Source organism: Aquarana catesbeiana, linkage group LG02 (assembly GCF_042186555.1).
Source record: "Aquarana catesbeiana isolate 2022-GZ linkage group LG02, ASM4218655v1, whole genome shotgun sequence".
Classification (NCBI taxonomy): Eukaryota; Metazoa; Chordata; class Amphibia; order Anura; family Ranidae; genus Aquarana; species Aquarana catesbeiana.
In genome coordinates, this window is record NC_133325.1 from 122,288,394 (window position 1) to 122,306,403 (window position 18,010).

Here is an 18,010-nt window from a genome sequence, read left to right on the forward strand (position 1 = left end):
AATGACACTTACCTGGAGCACGTTTTCAGATCAGGATTTCTGATCACACTTGCTGTGTACTTGTTCTAGCTCAGTAGCTAGCAAAGTATTAAAGTTAAGACATCTGCATATTTACCAAGCAACTGGTATATTTTAGTTCATGGTCAATAATAGCAGCCCTCATGTGTCTCTGAACACTGGTTTCTTCCTAGAGAACCAGAGGTCATTAGGTACACAATGCTGTGCTGTTTACTCTAGCTAAGTACAATTACAGTGCATCCCCATCAATGCTCAGTAGGAGAGTTGTAAAGTTCCAGCTGCGTGTTTGTAAATGATTTCTGTTTGTGCTGTTCTTATGCTACTCCCGCTGGGGTGGAAATGCTGGATGCACTCAGTTCCGCATTTCCTGAGTAAAACAAGGGGGGGGGGGGGCTGGGGGGCCGGTCAGTGACAAAAGTTTTTTTCACCTTAATGCATAGGATGCAATTAGGTGAAAAACCACGAAGGTTTACAACCCCTTTAAGTTGATTCTTGCAGAAACCTGCAGCTGTTTGCTTCATGAAAGAATCTAGAGCTGTGCCCCCTACTCTACATTATACTTGAAGATTATCTATCTATGCTGTTTATCATTGATGGAGGAATCTGTTAGAATTCTTTTGTCCAGCCGGCAGATTGAACGAAATTAATCTATAAGTGTATGTTCAGAGTGTTCTATGGTGGGTGCAGGCGGGCATGCACACGGTGCAAGTGAATACTGTATCTACGCAGACACAACAACACACTCCTCAGTAGTTTGTCTCTACTGGACTGGTTAAATCTGTTCTTGTATGGCAAATCATGTACATACAAATAGTTTTTTCGTATTTTGTCAGATGTGAATTAAATAAATTTAAAGCCAACTTGACATGGCTGTGATTGTCAGGGATATTCTCCTCCAAGATCACAGACAGCCTTCTCCCTCCCCCCCCCGCTATGTAATCTGCATAGAGTTATGCCATTTGCTGTGGATCAGCATTGATCCTTGGCGATCTCCATATTCGGTCTCTGTACAAGGCTAAGGCTAAGGTCGAGCCTCCAAAGTCTGGAAGTGACTGGGCTGATACCTTATACAAGGGGTTTAAGACATAGCAGCCAGCACCTGTTAGCTCACAAGTCTAGCAAGCTAGTACTGCAGCTGTTCCTTGCCACTACCATGTGCTCATGAGGTTAGTTGGAGCTTAGCAGCAAAGGTTCAGTTTCTAATTTCTTCCTGTGCAGAGTATAATATACAAAAGCTGTGCCATACTTTTACTAATGTGTGCAAAAAATAGTCAAGATCAGAAACTGTGCAGTGGGGGGCTAGTCTTACATTAGCCAACATCAAATACACTGCCATCCTGGGAGTAGTAGTCTAAAAAAGGCTGAACCTCCATATGTTGCTCATATTGGTGCAAAAAAATAAAATAAGCAAAATTCCCCCAATATACCAACCTTTAGGATTTTTATAGATGGATTTTGGATTTTGGATGGGTATGGATTTTATTGCATAGTTACCTTGGTCTAGCTCAGGGGTCTCAAACTTTCTAAACAAAGGGCTATTTTATTGTCCTTTAGACTCTGGGGGGCTGGCCAGTGGAAATGGAAATTTTCCTGGCATAAGTGGGAGTAAATATCGTCACATTTGGTATTAGGGGGAGGAATAGTGTCCCAGTGTTGGTATCATTGTGAGGAATAGTGCCCCATTGTTTGTATCAGTGGAAGAAATGGTGCCCCATTGTTGGTGTCAGTTGGCAGAATAGTGTCTCCTATCAGTGGGGGGAATAGTGCCCTAAAGGCCGGATAAAGGCAAGAAAATGGTCGTATGTGGCCCCCGGGCCGCAGTTTGGAGACCACTGGTCTAGCTTGCAAGCATACATACTGTATTCCATACCTGTGGGACCACTGTGGAAGCTGACAATAACTGTAGTAGTCGTTGCTGCTACAGAGATCGCTGCAGTTTTCTAGGTCCTGTACCAATTGGCTGGCCCCCATTTACAGATTGTCTTGTGTTTCAATTAATACAATGCATTCTGTGGATGGACAAGTTGGAGATCATGATGTCTCCTCTCCACTTCCTGTGCAAACATCCCCCTTTGTTCACTCTGCAGATGGGCCGCTGCTCGGCACAGAACCTGGAAGATTACAGCGATCACTTTAGTAGCAGCGACTCCTACAGAGATTCCCAGTTTCTACATCATTCCCAGAGGTATGGAATATGCATGCTTAAATTGTGCTAAGCTAGGCCAATGTAACTATGCAATAAAAAGCATACCTGGAGTTCAGCTTTAAATAAGCATGAACACTTTGGGGTTGATTTACTAAAGGTAAATAGTCTGTGCACTGCTAGTGCAGTTGCTCTAGATCTGAGGGGAACATGCAAGGGGAAAAAAACAGCATTTTTTGCTTGCACATGATTGGATGATAGAAATCAGCAGAGCTTCTCCTCAAATCTAGAGCAACTGCACTTATAAGTGTACAGTATATTTGCCTTTAGTAAATCAACCTCTTTGTGTTGCAGATCCGGGTTGCCAATAAATAGTATGAAATAATTCCAAGGGCTTGCCTAAAGGAGATATTTCACATTACTCACATACAGGAGAATTCTCTTTCCTTCCTTTTTCTGCCTGATACCCATCACTTGGACAGTACTACCCATGTGCACATCAAATATCAAATAGGCAGTACTGTGAAATTTCCCAAATGTGGAGAGAGCAATTAAAAGTTAATACAAGTTTTAAGCTTTTCATAATGTATACAGGAAAAAACATTACTGGAGTTTTGCTTTAAAATTAGCGTGGCTTTACAGATTTCTATGGTCATACACAGCTTGAATTTCAGCTGATTCCTGTGAATTGGCTGAAATTAAGGCTGTAGCTGGCCCTGGCGACACCAAAATTTGATTAAGAAATCGAAGCAGCTGGGTGGAAATAAAGTTGACCAAACAGTGACTGTTGTTCAGGTATTCTGACAGCTGCAGGAGCCAGCTGTCAAAATACATTACCTAGCAGAGGGAGATTTGTCCATCCATTCTCTTGTTCATGTGTATGACCAGCCTAAACCTGAAGTTTAGTATAACAGTTTTTTGGGATACAGTGCCACACATGTTAGCTATGTGTAACAGTATGTATCCCATTATCTACGGGGGTCTGAATCTGCTGCAAATCTTGCCTCCTCAGAGACCCCGGATACTTTCCTTTGTGGCTGACTTCCGGTGCTGTAAAAGTTAACGGCATCTTTGGCTACACAAAAGTTGTGCCACCTGTCCGCCCGCTTCTGCTCTCTCTTCCAATCATAGAACTCCTTTTACTACAATCCCACAATGCAACACTTTCTGTGAATGGGCGGGGGAGATCTATCATTCAGCTGCTCCACCACTCATTCACAGATTGCGGTGCATTGTGGGAATGTAGCATCATAAGCTCTGTGAATGGCGAAGAGATTAGAAGGGGATGAGCCGGTGGTGCAACTTTTCCATGTAACAGGAGGTAAATGCTACATGAATCGCCTGCCCTTACTCAAGATGGCCACTGCCATAAATGCCAGGGGTGTTCTTTAAAATGACTTCTCCGCAAAATAAAGCATGTAGACATTGATGGATAAAGGGGTTTGCTTCAAAGAGAAGTTGCGCACGCCCGCCCGCCCCCTTAAAAATTTAAAGTCAGCTGCTGACTTTTAACATTAGGACACTTACCTGTCCTGGAGTCCAGCGATGTCGGCACTGGTCAGGTGCTTACCCGCCATTGCTGGTAAGGGAACCCGGCAGTGTCCCTACTGCGCATGCGCTTTCTCACTGTCCCGGCAGAAGGGGAGGGAGGGGAAGGGGGGCCGAGCTGCTGACGTACTTTGCCGCAGCCCAGTCTCTCGAGAGTGGGGACAGGGTACCTGTAAAAAACAGGTACCCGCTCCCCCTCCCCCTTTAGCTCAGGCATGGTCTGAGCTGAGAAGCCCCCCCCCCCTCCTCCTGAAGACTTCTGGGATGTATGACATCATTTGCCTAGGCATGGAAAGTACCTGTAAGTAACTGAAGAAATAATAAAAAAAAGTTCAAAACAAGTAAATAGGAAAGTATATCATATCTGTTTATTAATGCTAGCAGCATAAGGATTAGACCTGTCATTAGATAAACATGAAAGAATGTAGAGTGCAGGGCATTACATTCCAGTGCTGTCTGTCTGCCTAGCTCAGGGCTGCTGTCAATCAATATTCCTCCGGTCAGTGCAGTTTATTTTGCATAGTTGGTAAACAGGTGTTTCTTTTACATTTGGAAAGGTTTAAATGAGAATCTGGCCTTTCTGTCCAAAAATCACATAAAGACTGATGGAAAGCCCGGCATGTTTACTCATCTGTGATCGTACCGACAACAGTTGGTCCAGGCTGGACACGGGACAGGTGCCAGCTGGGCAGGTTACACTTCTGTCAGGGTGATGGCATCCCAGATATATACAGAGCTGCCTCCTGCTCATGTCTGAAAGCTGCTTGGTGGGGATTGATGGTGTTTTTTCTAAATAAACTATATGATTTAAACCCACACTGCAAAATAGACACCTGGCAGAAAAGTGGATAAAGCCAGGTGAAGCCATATATTCATGTCAACTTATGGCAGAACCGTCATAAATCACACTGTTATAGCTACTGCGCATTTGTGAGGTCAGGCACTGATGTTGGATTAGAAGGCATGGCTCGCAGTCTCCGCTCTAATATATCCCAAAGGTGTTCTATCGGGTTGAGGTCAGGACTTTATGGATCTTGCTTTGTAAACTGGTCCAAATCATTTGGTGGAGGGGGGATTATGGTGTGGGGATGTTTTTCAGGGGTTGGGCTTGGCCCCTTAGTTCCAGTGAAGGGTACACTTAGGGCGTGAGCATACCAAGACATTTTGGACAATTTTGTGCTCCCAACTTTATGGGAACAGTTTGGGGATGGTCCCTTCCTGTTCCAACATGACTGCGAACCAGTGCACAAAGCAAGGTCCATAAAGACATGGATGAGCGAGTTTGGGGTGAAGGAACTTGACTGGCTTGCATAGAGTCCTGAGCTCAACCCGATAGAACATCTTTGGGATGCATTAGAGTGGAGACTGGGAGCCAGGCCTTCTTGTCCAACATCACTGCCAGACCTCTCAAATGTGCTTCTGGAAGAATGGTCAAACATTCCCATAGACACACTCCTAAACCTTGTGAACAGCCTTCCCAGAAGATTTAAAGCTGTTATAGCTGCAAAGGGTGGGCCAACTCAATATTGAACCCTACAGACTTATGCCCCATACACATGATAGGATTTTCTGATGGAAAATGTGTGATAGGAGCTTGTTGTCGGAAATTCCACAGGCTCCATCGGACATTTTCCATAGGAATTTCTGTCACACAAAATTTGAGAGCTGGTTGTCGGAAATTCCAGTCGTGTGTACACAATTCCGACGCACAAAGTTCCACGCATGCTCGGAATCAAGCAGAAGAGCAGCACTGGCTGTTGAACTTCATTTTTCTCAGCTCGTCTTACCTGTTGTACGTCACCGCATTCTTTACGTTCGGAATTTCCCACCAACTTTGTGTGACCGTGTGTATGCAAGACAAGTTTGAGCCAACATCCGTCAGAAAAAAAACATGGATTTTGTTGTTGGAAAATCCTATCGTGTGTACAGGGCATAAGACTGGGATACCATTATAGTTCCTGTGCTTGTAAAGGCAGGCGTCCCAATACTTTTGGCAAAATAGTGTTTGTTTTAACTAATGATCTTAGTCTTCTTGAACAGGAGACATATAGAGAAATACTACTTTAAAGCAGCTTTTCACAAACTCAAATCAAACGTGATATAAAAGTACACAAACAGGTTACCTTCAGTAAAAGCGGCATGTCGTTTTAATCAATAGATTCAGATAATCAGCTGAAGTTCTCCTGTACTGCAGCTGGATTTGGCCTTATCCCAACCATCTTTTAAGCCATAGTTGGTCAGAATCTCGGCCGGTTCAGCAGGAGCCAGCAGAGATCATAACCATCTATAGGCAGCATGTCAGATTTTTACATGCGATTTTTGCCAGCGACTATAGCCGCTAACAATAATCACTGTGTTCTCCTGACCAAGCCGGCTTCCTGTGCCCCCTGCCGGGAAAACACAATAGCTCAGCGGGAGCGATTCCCACATCAACATGGACTATGTTGATAGGGAAATAAGCGATTGTCTTTCCTGCAACCCCTGGTTGCAGAAAAGAAAATCGTATCATGTATGGCCTGCCTTAATCCTCCCTTTGAGTCGGTTAAGATGGCCATACACTCATCAAACTTTGGTCTGCTCAGCTGGGACTGGCTGAATTTCGTTCAGTCTTTGGTAGTCACCGCTCAACAGAAGTTGATCGTTTGATCAACTTCTGTTGAAAGGACATTTTGGAAAACTTTTCTTCATCAGCAGCTGCAGCCACTTGGGGCTCTAATACATTTGGAGCATGGGAGCCAAAAATCCCAAACCAGCACAGATGTAACCAGCATGTGGAGGCCCTGTGCAGAGCAGGAGGTCCGGAAAAGAGTAGTGTCATGATCACTTTTTTTGGAACGTTTTGGAACTACATTTCCCACGATGCTCATGCACTCTGCAGTGTAGTTGAGCATCATGGGAATTGTAGTTCCAAAACATCTGGGGTGCCAAGGTTCGCCATCACTGAATTAGTGCCTCTGTTCCTCATTCCAGCACCCGGGTGTTGGCTGTTGCTTTTCCTCCCTGTCTGCGTTCACCTGTTGGCTGATTGATCTGCTCAGTCACCTGATATAAGCAAATCGAACACTCTATCCCTCGCTTGTGATTAGGGTTACCACCTGTACGGTTTTCGCCCAGACATTCTGGTTTTTGAATGATGTGTTCGGGTTTACTTCAGCCCCAGACCGGGACACATCATTCACACGGACTGCACCAAGAGTGACATGTCTCCCCTCTCCCTGACAGCAGCTTAGTTTAGCAGAGCAGAGCACAGTGTCAGTGTATCAAAGCTCCTCCCCTCCTCCTCCTTCTTCATTCTGTACACACACAAGGAGGAGGGGGGAGCAGGGACGCACTGATATCAGGTCTGTAGAAAGTTTTTATTATGCTCTGTAGATGGAGGAGGGAGGGGGAGAGAGCGTCTGGAAAGGAGGACAAGGTAGAAAATATGTGGAGTGATCAAGGGGTTAGGAGGATATGTGCCGGGGGGGTGGGGGCTTTGGCAGGGGGAAGATATGCTAGAAGTGTGGATTGAATTTGAAATCTGGCAACCTCTCCTTGCACTCCAGCACATATCCTACCCCTCCCCCTTGCACTGACCCTCTTCTCTCAAACCCCCCCCAAGCGCCCCAAGCACGTATGGCCACAGGCTGCATATGATGGGCACAGAGGCTGCATGTGAGGGGCACAGTGGCTGTATGATTGGCACAGAGGCTGCATATGATGGGCACAGAGGCTGCATATGATGGGCACAGAGGCTGCATATGATGGGCACAGAGGCTGCATATGATGGGCACAGTGGCTGTATGATTGGCACAGAGGCTCCATATTATGGGTACAGTGGCTGCATATGATGGGCAACGTGGCTGTATGATGGGCACAGTGGCTGTATGTGGCTGTATGATGGGCACAGGCTGCATATGATGGGCACAGAGGCTGTATGATTGGCATAGAGGCTGTATGATGGGCACAGAGGCTGCATATGATGGGCACAGAGGCTGCATATGATGGGGACAGAGGGTGCATTTTATGTGCCCATCATATGCAGTGGCTGCATATGATGGGCACAGTGGCTGCATATGATGGGCACAGTGGCTGCATTTGATGGGCACAATGGCTGCATTTGATGGGCACAATGGCTGCATTTTATGGGGCACAGTGAGGCTGCAATTGATGTTTTTTTTCAGAATTTTTTAGTTTGTTTGCGCCCCCCCCAAAAAAAAAATTTTGAGCACCAGCTGCCGCTGCCCCCCCAGCACATATCTAACTCTCTCCACCCCCTTGCTAGCACTAGCCCTCTCCCCAGGACATATCTGACCCCTGCATTCCGTGCAGCACACTTACAATTAAGCCACGCGCACTGTTTGCTGCGGCGAGCTATGTGCCACATTACTATTCTCTTTCAGACCAACACAAGTGTTCCAGGTCTTTTACAATCTTATAGTGTATACCCCCCCCCCCCAAAAAAAATGCCACCACTAAAGTGTTTGGGCTTGGCTTGAAGAAAAGGTGGCAACCCTACTTGTGATAGAGGCAGAGACCTGCATTAGTCTGATCAAGCCTCCCGTTTGCCTGCCCTGCTTTGGTGTTAGACTTCCCTGTGTTCCCGGATCGAATATTGGACTACCCCTGAACTCAGCCTGCCTTATTACCTGGACTGTCTTAGAACCACGCTGTCTGTCTGCTAACTGCAAGTAATCTGTTGTTTGCTCTGTTCGTGTCTGCCCAAGTGTGCTGGCCAGACACTATAGCATTGTGTATAAGTCCTGGGGGCAACCAAGTATCGGTAGGCTTGCTTGTCTTAAGGGAAAGGGGGCTGCTATAGATGAAGCACACAGTAGCCAGCTATAGTGTCTGACCACCTGCATTTAGGTATACGTGACATTCGTGAAGTAGACCCAGGAGAGACTTCCTGACCCTTATGAAGGTGGGGGCTAGGATGTGTTGCGAAAGGACTTTTAGGCCAGGCCAAAATATCCCTGAGTGAGGCTATTCCCCAGGAGGGTCCTGGTAGAGGCACACCTATGGAGGAGGTGCCTACAGAGAACCAGTCCTGTGAGTACTGGTGGAATTAGAGACTGTTAGAGAACTTCTTAACTGCTTGCTGACCAGTACATGATCCTGCACGTCTGGGTCGTGCAAAGCGCACCGTCAGCGACCTGAATCCATTGTGATTGGACACAGCGGGAGCAAATCAGCGGGTCTGGCAGTCATTCGGGACACAGTAATGTAAACAAGGCAGATAGTCGTTCTACAAAGCAGGAACACGGATCTCTGCCTTCCCATAGTACAACCATCTCCCACACAGTTGGCACTCCCTAGGCACACATTTAACTCTTTGATTGCTCCTGATGTTAAACTCTTCCCTGCCAGTGTCATTAGTACAGTGACAGTGCATATTTTCAGCACCGATCATTGTATTAGTGTCACTGGTCCCCAAAAAGTGTCACTTACTGTCTGATTTGTCGCAGTCCCGCTATAAGTCGGTGATCGCCGCCATTACTAGTAACAAAAAAAAAAGAAAATACATAAATCTATCCCATAGTTTGTAGATGCTATAACTCTTGCACAAACCAATCAATATAAGCCTTTAGGGAATTTTTTTTTACCAAAAATATGAATACATATTGGCCTAAATTGATGAAGAAATTAGATTTTTTTCCCATCTTTTTATTGGATATGTTTTATAGCAAAAAGTAAGAAATATTGTGACAATTTTGAAAAAAAAAAGTATTGCCTTGTTTATCGTGCAAAAAAATAAAAAACACAGAGGTGATCAAATACCACCAAAAGAAAGCTGTATTTTTGGGAAAAAAGGACTTGCCGTATTTTTCGCTCCATAAGACGCACCTAGGTTTTAGAGGAGGAAAACAAGAAAAAAAATATTCTGAACCAAATGCTGTACTAACATATTTAACAGTGCCCATGAAATGCAGCCTGACCTGTGTCAAAGAAATGCAGCCTGACCATTGCCATTAATGCAGCCTGACCATTGCCATTAATGCAGCCTGAATATTACCATTAATGCAGCCTAACTATTGCCATAAATGCAGCCTGACCTGTGCCATTGCTCGGGCTGCTCTGTCTCCTCAGCAGGTGTCAGGCCGGGAGATCGCCCAGCACTTGTGGGGGCCTGGGATGTCTGTCTTCCAGGTAATAGCATTGTGACCACGGTAGGGGGCAGTGATGGCGGCAGCGGGGGGGCGGTGACGATGGTGGCGTTGGGCAATGGCGGTGGGGGGAGATGCCGGTGGTGCTGGCGGGGGCGGTGGCGGCAGCGGCGGGGGGGCCGTGCCTATTGTATATTTGCACCATAAGACGCAGAGACAATTTCCCCCATATTTTTTGGGGAAAAAAGTGCGCCTTATGGTCCGAAAAATACGGTACATTTTATTCAGGTACAGCGTTGCGCGACCGCCCAATTGTCAGTTAAATTAACACAGTGCTGTATAACAAAACCTTCTGGAGCTGAAGTGGTTAAAGTGCTGCATATGCTTTCACATGTGACTGCTGCGGATCATCCACTAAATGTAACTGACTGTGTAATGTCAAGTGACTCCAGAATGTATTTCAATGTGATGTGACTGTTATGCCATTTCCTGAGTACAATCAGTAAAATGCAACCACTTCATGTGTGGACAATTCCTTCATTGGGATATAAAGGTCAACAGCCAGGAATGTGTGAAGGCCTACAGCATGGAGTGGGGTACAAGATGGGGGTAGGTTTGCCTTCAACAGGTGGGATAGTGTTCTAGCAAAAGGACAGGAGTGGGCCAAGAAATTGTGCTCTTGGCTCCAGTTCTAGCCCATTGCAGAGCCCCTTTTACAAGCAGGTAAAGTTGAGCTTTGCATGTAACTTCAGCTGTCTTGATCTCTGAATACTCAGATCCCTTTGGCACACGGTTTTCACTAAAGGTAGCTTGTAGTTATGATTTTTTTTTTATCATATGTTCAGTGTGGATTGTGACAGGTTTAAACTGCATAAGAACACTTGCCTGCTTTCACCTGGCAATATGTCATATAATGAATTTTCAGCAGTTGGTTCCAACTTAGCGAATAATGCTTGTTAAGTGCTCACTTCCTCTCAAATCACAGAACAAAATGGCTGCCTGGGGACCGTTTCATAAAGTTATCAGCATGATATAACATCCTTTCCCAACAAACCACGGGAGGATTCGCTGAATAAACTGTAGTGGTCCACCAAGCTGTTTCATGTTTCACTAATGTATGTATATGTATATGTGTGCGTATATACATATATAATATATTCTGCAATATTATAGAACAATTCATAGAATACTGCGTAGAAATGTGCCATATTCCATCTTAGCTCGTTAACCGGCTGCTGAATTTTTAAAGCTGGAAAAAGTGGCATTTATGTAAAATGATTAACAGCCCAAACACATTTAATACAGCCCACGTTGCCTGTATTCGAGTTGGGGTAATGTTAGACACGGTCTGTTTTTATGAATGTCATTTTTCAGAGATCCCCCCTGAGTATCTTTAAGATAGGATCCCATTAACTGTTATTGCCAGGAGTTCAACATATCCGCTGAGTCGCAGGTGTATAAGGCTATAAAAAGTATAATAGAGGCTTTGAAGGAGGTTGAAAAAAGTTACACAAATAAACTCTTTCTGTGTGTGCCAAAACCTGTGTTCAGAGTTCCCTGGAGATCCCCCGCGGCTTTTTGTGCTGCAGTTTGATAGGACCCAAGGAGGATAAAAGCCAGACGGTACAGAACTTAATATAAAAAGCAGATTTCACATCAGGTAACATAAAGCCATCAATAGACGGTTAAGCAGTTTAACAGTTGATATTCTTGTGCTGTTTTCCAAAGCTGTGTTCTGAAAGGCAGTCAACCATCAGAAGGAACAGGAATTCCTCAGACACAGCATGGCTCAATGACTTTGTGCAGGACCAGAAAGACTTACACCTAGAAAACGCCTTTTAAATTCAAGGCCAGGTTGGAACAAGCGGCTGAAAACCATCTTCACCTGACAGGACTTTGACAGCACTTGTGAAATAAGTTGGTGGTCCCAATTTATAAAGAGCGGCACAGTGCATTAATGTGCGTTGTTAAACGTGTGGGTGTTGCTGTCAGCTGACAAACTGATTAGATACGTGTTGGACAAGAAATAGCATACTTTACAGACCTCTACTCACTGCTGAAGACAGCCCAACGTACGTGAGAACTGTAGAGAGAAAATCAGGCTTTGGAGTATCTCTCACAAGCTGCTTGCCAGGTTGCACATAGACCAAATTAAATTTTCTATCTGTATGACTGTAAGCTCTTCTGAGCAGGGCCCTCTTAAAGTGATTGTAAAGGTTCGTTTTTTATTTTTTAAATAACAAACATGTCATACTTACCTCCACTGTGCAGTTCATTTTGCAGAGAGTGGCCCCGAACATCCTCTTCTGTCGCTCTCGCGGCTCCTCCCCGCATCAGATAACCCCCTAGGAGAAGCGTTCTCCTGAGGGGGTTACCTTGCGTGCGCACTCCCGAGTCCAGCATTTACGTCCACAGACATGAATGCAGGACTCGGCCCCCGGCGCCAGCGTCATTGGATTTAAATGACAGCAGTGGGAGCCAATGGCTGCGCTGCTATCAATCTGAACATATTTTGTAGATCTGGGTGCATCCCTGACAAATTACATGTGACACTAAAGCAGTGTCACTGAAGTGGTTTTAATACCTGCCATTTCCTCATTTTGAACACTGTATCTGTAGTTGGTATTCTGATGGAAGTATGTCTTTAATCAGCTTGTATTAAACACGTATTCAGCAGTAACTAACTCTTTTGTTCCCGTATAAACTCACCAAACTTTGTGTGGACACTGGCAGAGTTTGATCACCTGCTTTCAAGCTAAAGGCATTCTGGATCCTAGTGGGGAATTTCCTGTCCCATAAACACCCTGGATGGACCTCCCTCAGCTTTAGCCAAGCAGTTGTTTCATTCACACCGTGTGTTCCTATGGTGAATCAGAGCAATGGCCTTCAAGACTTCTTTAAACAGAATAACCAGATTAAATGAGCTGATCTACAAATTGCATTTTTTTCAAATGTAATAAAAATTGTAGCCATTTCTGTATGTATAATGTAATCTATCCTAGATACAATGATAGCTTGTTACCATGTCTGAATGTATTTTAAGCTTATTTTAAGCTTAAACAAATATAAAACATTATATATATATATATATATATATATATATATATATATATATATATATATATATATATATATATTTGATAGGACTAGATATTCTATATCTTTTTATTACCATGTGTGTTCCCAGATGGGAAATGTTCCCTCGCTTCTTGTCTGTTTGCTGTCAGACATAACAGGTATTGAGAGGAAATCTTTTGAACAGGGGCTGAGCAATAAAGAAGTTTTCTAGTAGAGTGTCAAAGATTGATAACCTTCTTCAAGATTGTGTTGCTGTCGATGTCCCCAAAAGAGACATTTTCCCTCACTTCCTGTGCAGATGATGAGTGTTGGATGGAAGAGGAAGTGGGAGGAAGTCTGCTTAGTGGGGTGCAAATAGCATTTAAAACCTATTTAGAGGACCTAAGACTTTATCACGCTACTCAAATTTAAAAGGTTTTGAAGATTGGAGTTGAGCTTCAAGTGTTATATTGTGTTTGCCTTGTTTTGTAAAAAAAATAAACATAATTTATTATTATGAATATTTCCCTCATAAAGTTTTGAATGTGCAAAAGGGCCACTAGCACTGTAAACCAAAGAAATGAGATGTAATGTCATTTTACCTGTGCCTTTATATAGCATTAGAGAATTATTTGATCATTTTTTTAAAATAAATTCTTTATTTAGGAAGAATATCAGCGAATGTATGAATTACAAGGGTAGCGTATATGTTCGTTGAAAAATACTTTTCATATTCAGTATGCAAGGTACAGTAAGCTGTGTCCAACAACAGGAAATATTCAGATGTTGAAAAAACATGTTTATTTTTTTTCTCCATGTTATGGGGGGTATGGAATGAAATATAAGTGTGAAGGTTCAGCAGTAGGGAACAATATTCCCGGTAATCTAGGATGGTTTTCCAGGACATCTATGGGTGGATTGTTTATGTTGTATTAGTTAGGGAGTTAAATACAAAGACCCCTCTGAGATGTCAGCTGATAACGCAGCAATGTTCTTCCAGCCATCTTGTCACTTTGACAGCAGTTGAAGGATTTAGCACCCAACAACTGATGGATAAGAGTGTGAACACCTGCCCTTTGTCATGTGTCCTGAAGGAAACATTAGAGGCCTCACTCCGCCAAATATGACTACGCTACTTGTATGACTCTGGCCACTTGTACCCAAACTCTGTCATTCTGTTATGACTACAGAGTTGGTGGTTGCCATTTACATCATTAATGAAGTTTACTAACACACATCCAGGGCAGAACATCAAGGTTACATTCCCACAAAACATACGCATTAACACACTTGGGAATTGCATATAACATTGCGACTTGTTTTTGCCTTGTTTAGGAGGCATTTGTAAGGCAGGGGGAGGCAACTTTTTCTGCCTAGAGTGCTAAAAAATGTAAAAGGTATATTTAGTGAGTGAATACTCCATCAATGGTGTCAGTGACTGCAATAATAAACCCCCAGGACTGGTGTCGTGGAAGCAAAATACCCACAGAATTTGTGTCAGTGCTGTATAATACCCACAGGATTGATGTCAGTGAAACAAAAAAAAGGAAAAAATAGGATTGGTGTCAGTGCAGCAAAAAAAACAAAACATGATTGGTTTCAGTGCAGCAAACAAATCCAGGATTGGCACCAGCGTAGTTTGAAATGTCATCTAAGTGGTCTATATGCACCTCCATCTTGTAGAGATGTAAACACTCTTGCGTATACCGAAATCATAAAATGACCTATGCCTAGGGCTTTTATATTGGCATTGTTACAGTTCTGTTTCTTTTATTTTCAGGCAGGAACGGTATTAAAGTCTGGATACTTCTGGCTTGGATTACTGCTGGTTCCTTCTGCTTGCCTAATACGGGATGTAGCATGGAGAGCGTAAGTCATATACTAAATTTCAATTATATTTTAGGGTGTCTCATGCTCTGTTACATAATAACAGCCACATTAGGTGCTTGAAGGAGCAACTATACTTGTTGGCCTGAACAACTAACTAAATTATCTTCTTCTTCCTATATAATCCTATATTGCCAAAAGTATTGGGATGCCTGCCTTTACAAATACATGAACTTTAATGGCATCCTAGTCTTAGTCCATAGGATTCAATATTGAGTTGGCCCACCCTTTGCAGCTATAACAGCTTCAACTGTTCTGGGAAACCTGGCCACAAGTTTAGGAATGTTCGACCTTTTTTCCAGGAGCACATTTGAGAGGTCAGGCACTGATGTTGGATGGGAAGGCCTGGCTCGCAGTTTCCACTCAAATTCATCCCAAAGGTGTTCTTTTGGGTTGAGGGCAGTACTCTGTGCAGGCCAGTCAAGTTCCTCCACCTTAAACTCCTTCATCCATGTCTTTATGCACCTTGCTTTGTTCACTGGTCCAAATAATTTGATGGAGGGGGGATTATGGTGTGGGGTTGTTTTTCAGGGGTTGGGCTCAGCCCCTTAGTTCCAGTGAAGGAAATTCTTAAGGTGTCAGCATACCAAGACATTTTGAACTATTTCATGCTCCCAACTTTGTGGGAACAGTTTGGGGATGGCCCCTTCCTGTTCCAACATGACTGCACACCAGTGCACAAAGCAAGGTCCATAAAGACACGGATGAGTGAGTTTGCGGTGAAGGAACTTGACTGGACTGCAGAGTTTTGACCTCAACCCGATGGAACACCTTTGGGATGAATTAGAGCGGCGACTACGAACCAGGTATTCTCGCCCAATATCAGTGCATGACCAATATCAGTGCATGACCTCACAAATGCGCTTCTGGAAGAATGGTCAAACATTCCCATAGACACACTCCTAAACCTTGTGGACAGCCTTCCCAGAAGAGTTGAAGCTGTTATAGCTGCAAAGGGTGGGCCAACTCAATATTGAACCCTACGGACTAAGACTGGGATGCCATTAAAATTTATGTGTGTGTAAAGGCAGGCATCCCAATACTTTTAGCAATATAGTGTAGGTTTAATGTGCATAACACTCCAGTAGGTGCTGCTTCCTGAGCTCTTTGCTTGAAGGTGATGTTTGATTAAGCTCACTCATTTAAACCTATATTTATTTGATAACTACCTCAAGTTTTCCAAATTATAAAGCATTTCCTGATCCAGATCTTTTTACATTGAGGAAAAAGAGTATTTAATCCCCTGTTGATTTTGTACGTTTGCCCACTGACAATGCAATGTTTAGTCTATAATGTTAATGGTAGGTTTATTTTAACAGTGAAAGACAGAATAACAAAAATATCCAGAAAAACGCATTTCAAAAAAGTTATAATTGATTTGCATTTTAATGAGTGAAATAAGTATTTGATCCCCTATCAGTCAGCAAGAATTCTGGCTCCCAGGTGTCTTGTATACAGCTAACGAGCTGGGATTAGGAGCACTCTCTTAAAGGGAGTGCTTCTAATCTCAGTTTGTTACCTGTATTAAAGACACCTGTCCACAGAATCAATCAATCACATTCCAATCTCTCCACCATGGCCAAGACCAAAGAGCTGTCCAAGGATGTCAGGGACAAGATTGTAGACCTACACAAGGCTGGAATGGAATACAAGACCATCACCAAGCAGCTTGGTGAGAGGGTAATAACAGTTGGTGCGATTATTCGCAAATGGAAAACACAAAATAACTGTCAAGCTCCCTCCGTTTGGGGCTCCATGCAAGATCTCACCTCAATGATCATGAGAACGGTGAGGAATCAGCCCAGAACTACACAGGAGAATCTTGTCAATGATCATAAGACAACTGGGACCATAGTCACTAAGATAACAGTTGGTAAGACACTACGCCATGTAGGATTGAAATCCTGCAGTACCCACAAGGTCCCCCTGCTCAAGAATGCACATGTACAGGCCCATCTGAAGTTTGCTAATGAACATCTGAATGATTCAGAGGAGAACTGGGTGAAAGTGTTTTGGTCAGATGAGACCAAAATCGAGCTCTTTGGCATCAACTCAACTCGCCGTGTTTGGAGGAGGAGGAGGAATGCTGCCTATGACCCCAAGAACTCCATCCCCACCATCAAACATGTAGTGGAAACATTATACTTTGGGGTGTTTTTCTGTTAAGGGGACAGGATAACTTCACTGCATCAAAGGGGCCAATGGATGGGGCCATGTACCGTCAAATCTTGGGTGAGAATCTCCTTCCCTCAGCTAGGGCATTGACAATGGGTCGTGGATGGGTAATCCAGCATGACAATGACCCAAAACACACGGCCAAGGCAACAAAGGAGTGGCTCAAAAAGAAGCACATTAAGGTCCTGGAGTGGTCTTTAGACCTTAATCCCATAGAAAATATGTGGAGGGGACTGCAGGATCGAGTTAACAAACATCAGCCTCGAAACCTTAATGACTTAGAGAGGATCTGCAAAGGGGAGTGGGACAAAACCTCTCCTGAGATTTGTGCAAACCTGGTGGCCAACTAGTACTAAGTACTAAGTCATGTTTTGCGAAGGAGTCAAATACTTATTTTACTCATTAAAATGCAAATCAATTTATAACCTTTTTGAAATGCGTTTTTCTGGATATTTTTGTATTTATTCTGGTTCTCACTGTTAAAATAAACCTACCATTAAAATTATAGACTGATCATTTCTTTGTCAGTGGGCAAACGTACAAAATCATCAGGGGACCAAATACTTTTTCCCTTACTGTATGTATGACACTAGGCAGCACATGTTGCTACCATCAGTTTAGACATTTTAATAGCACTGCAACTGTCTAACCTAAGGAGTCCCTTATCTCTGACTCTAAGCTCCAAGAGTCATCCTCAGATAAAGTTAGCAAAGCTAAATAAGGATTTAAATATAAGTAGAAGCAGGGCGTTTTTTCTCAGAGAATAGGTGCAGGTACTCCTCCCTTTCGAGTCACCCCTTGTCTCCGCCCCTACCCACCTTTGAACACATCCCTTGGTACCACTCCCTAGCCACCTCCCAGTCCGCCCCTTTTAGAAAATACAGAACCAAGTATCTTTTTTTTTTTTTGGTGCCAAGTAATTTGTATGGAATATGTTAATTATAACAAGAAAAGCAGTAAAATAGATATCTCTAGCAATTACAGACTCCAACACCAACAATAGATCCCCCAGCAACAATAGATGCTCCCACTAAAACAACACACCCACTTCAGCAACAATAGATCCCCTCCAGCAAAAAGATATCTCCTAGCAGCC

General features: G+C 43.6%; 1 protein-coding gene across 2 annotated transcripts in view; it reads left to right on the forward strand.

The window, feature by feature from the left end:
* ATP8A2 (ATPase phospholipid transporting 8A2) overlaps window positions 1–18,010 on the forward strand; it is a 1,045,467-nt gene that overhangs the window by 973,188 nt on the left and 54,269 nt on the right. For both annotated transcript variants that reach the window (XM_073613412.1, XM_073613413.1), the window contains exon 34: window positions 14,633–14,721. In XM_073613412.1, coding sequence (XP_073469513.1) covers window positions 14,633–14,721 — 89 coding nt within the window. The remainder of the gene's footprint in view (window positions 1–14,632; window positions 14,722–18,010) is intronic.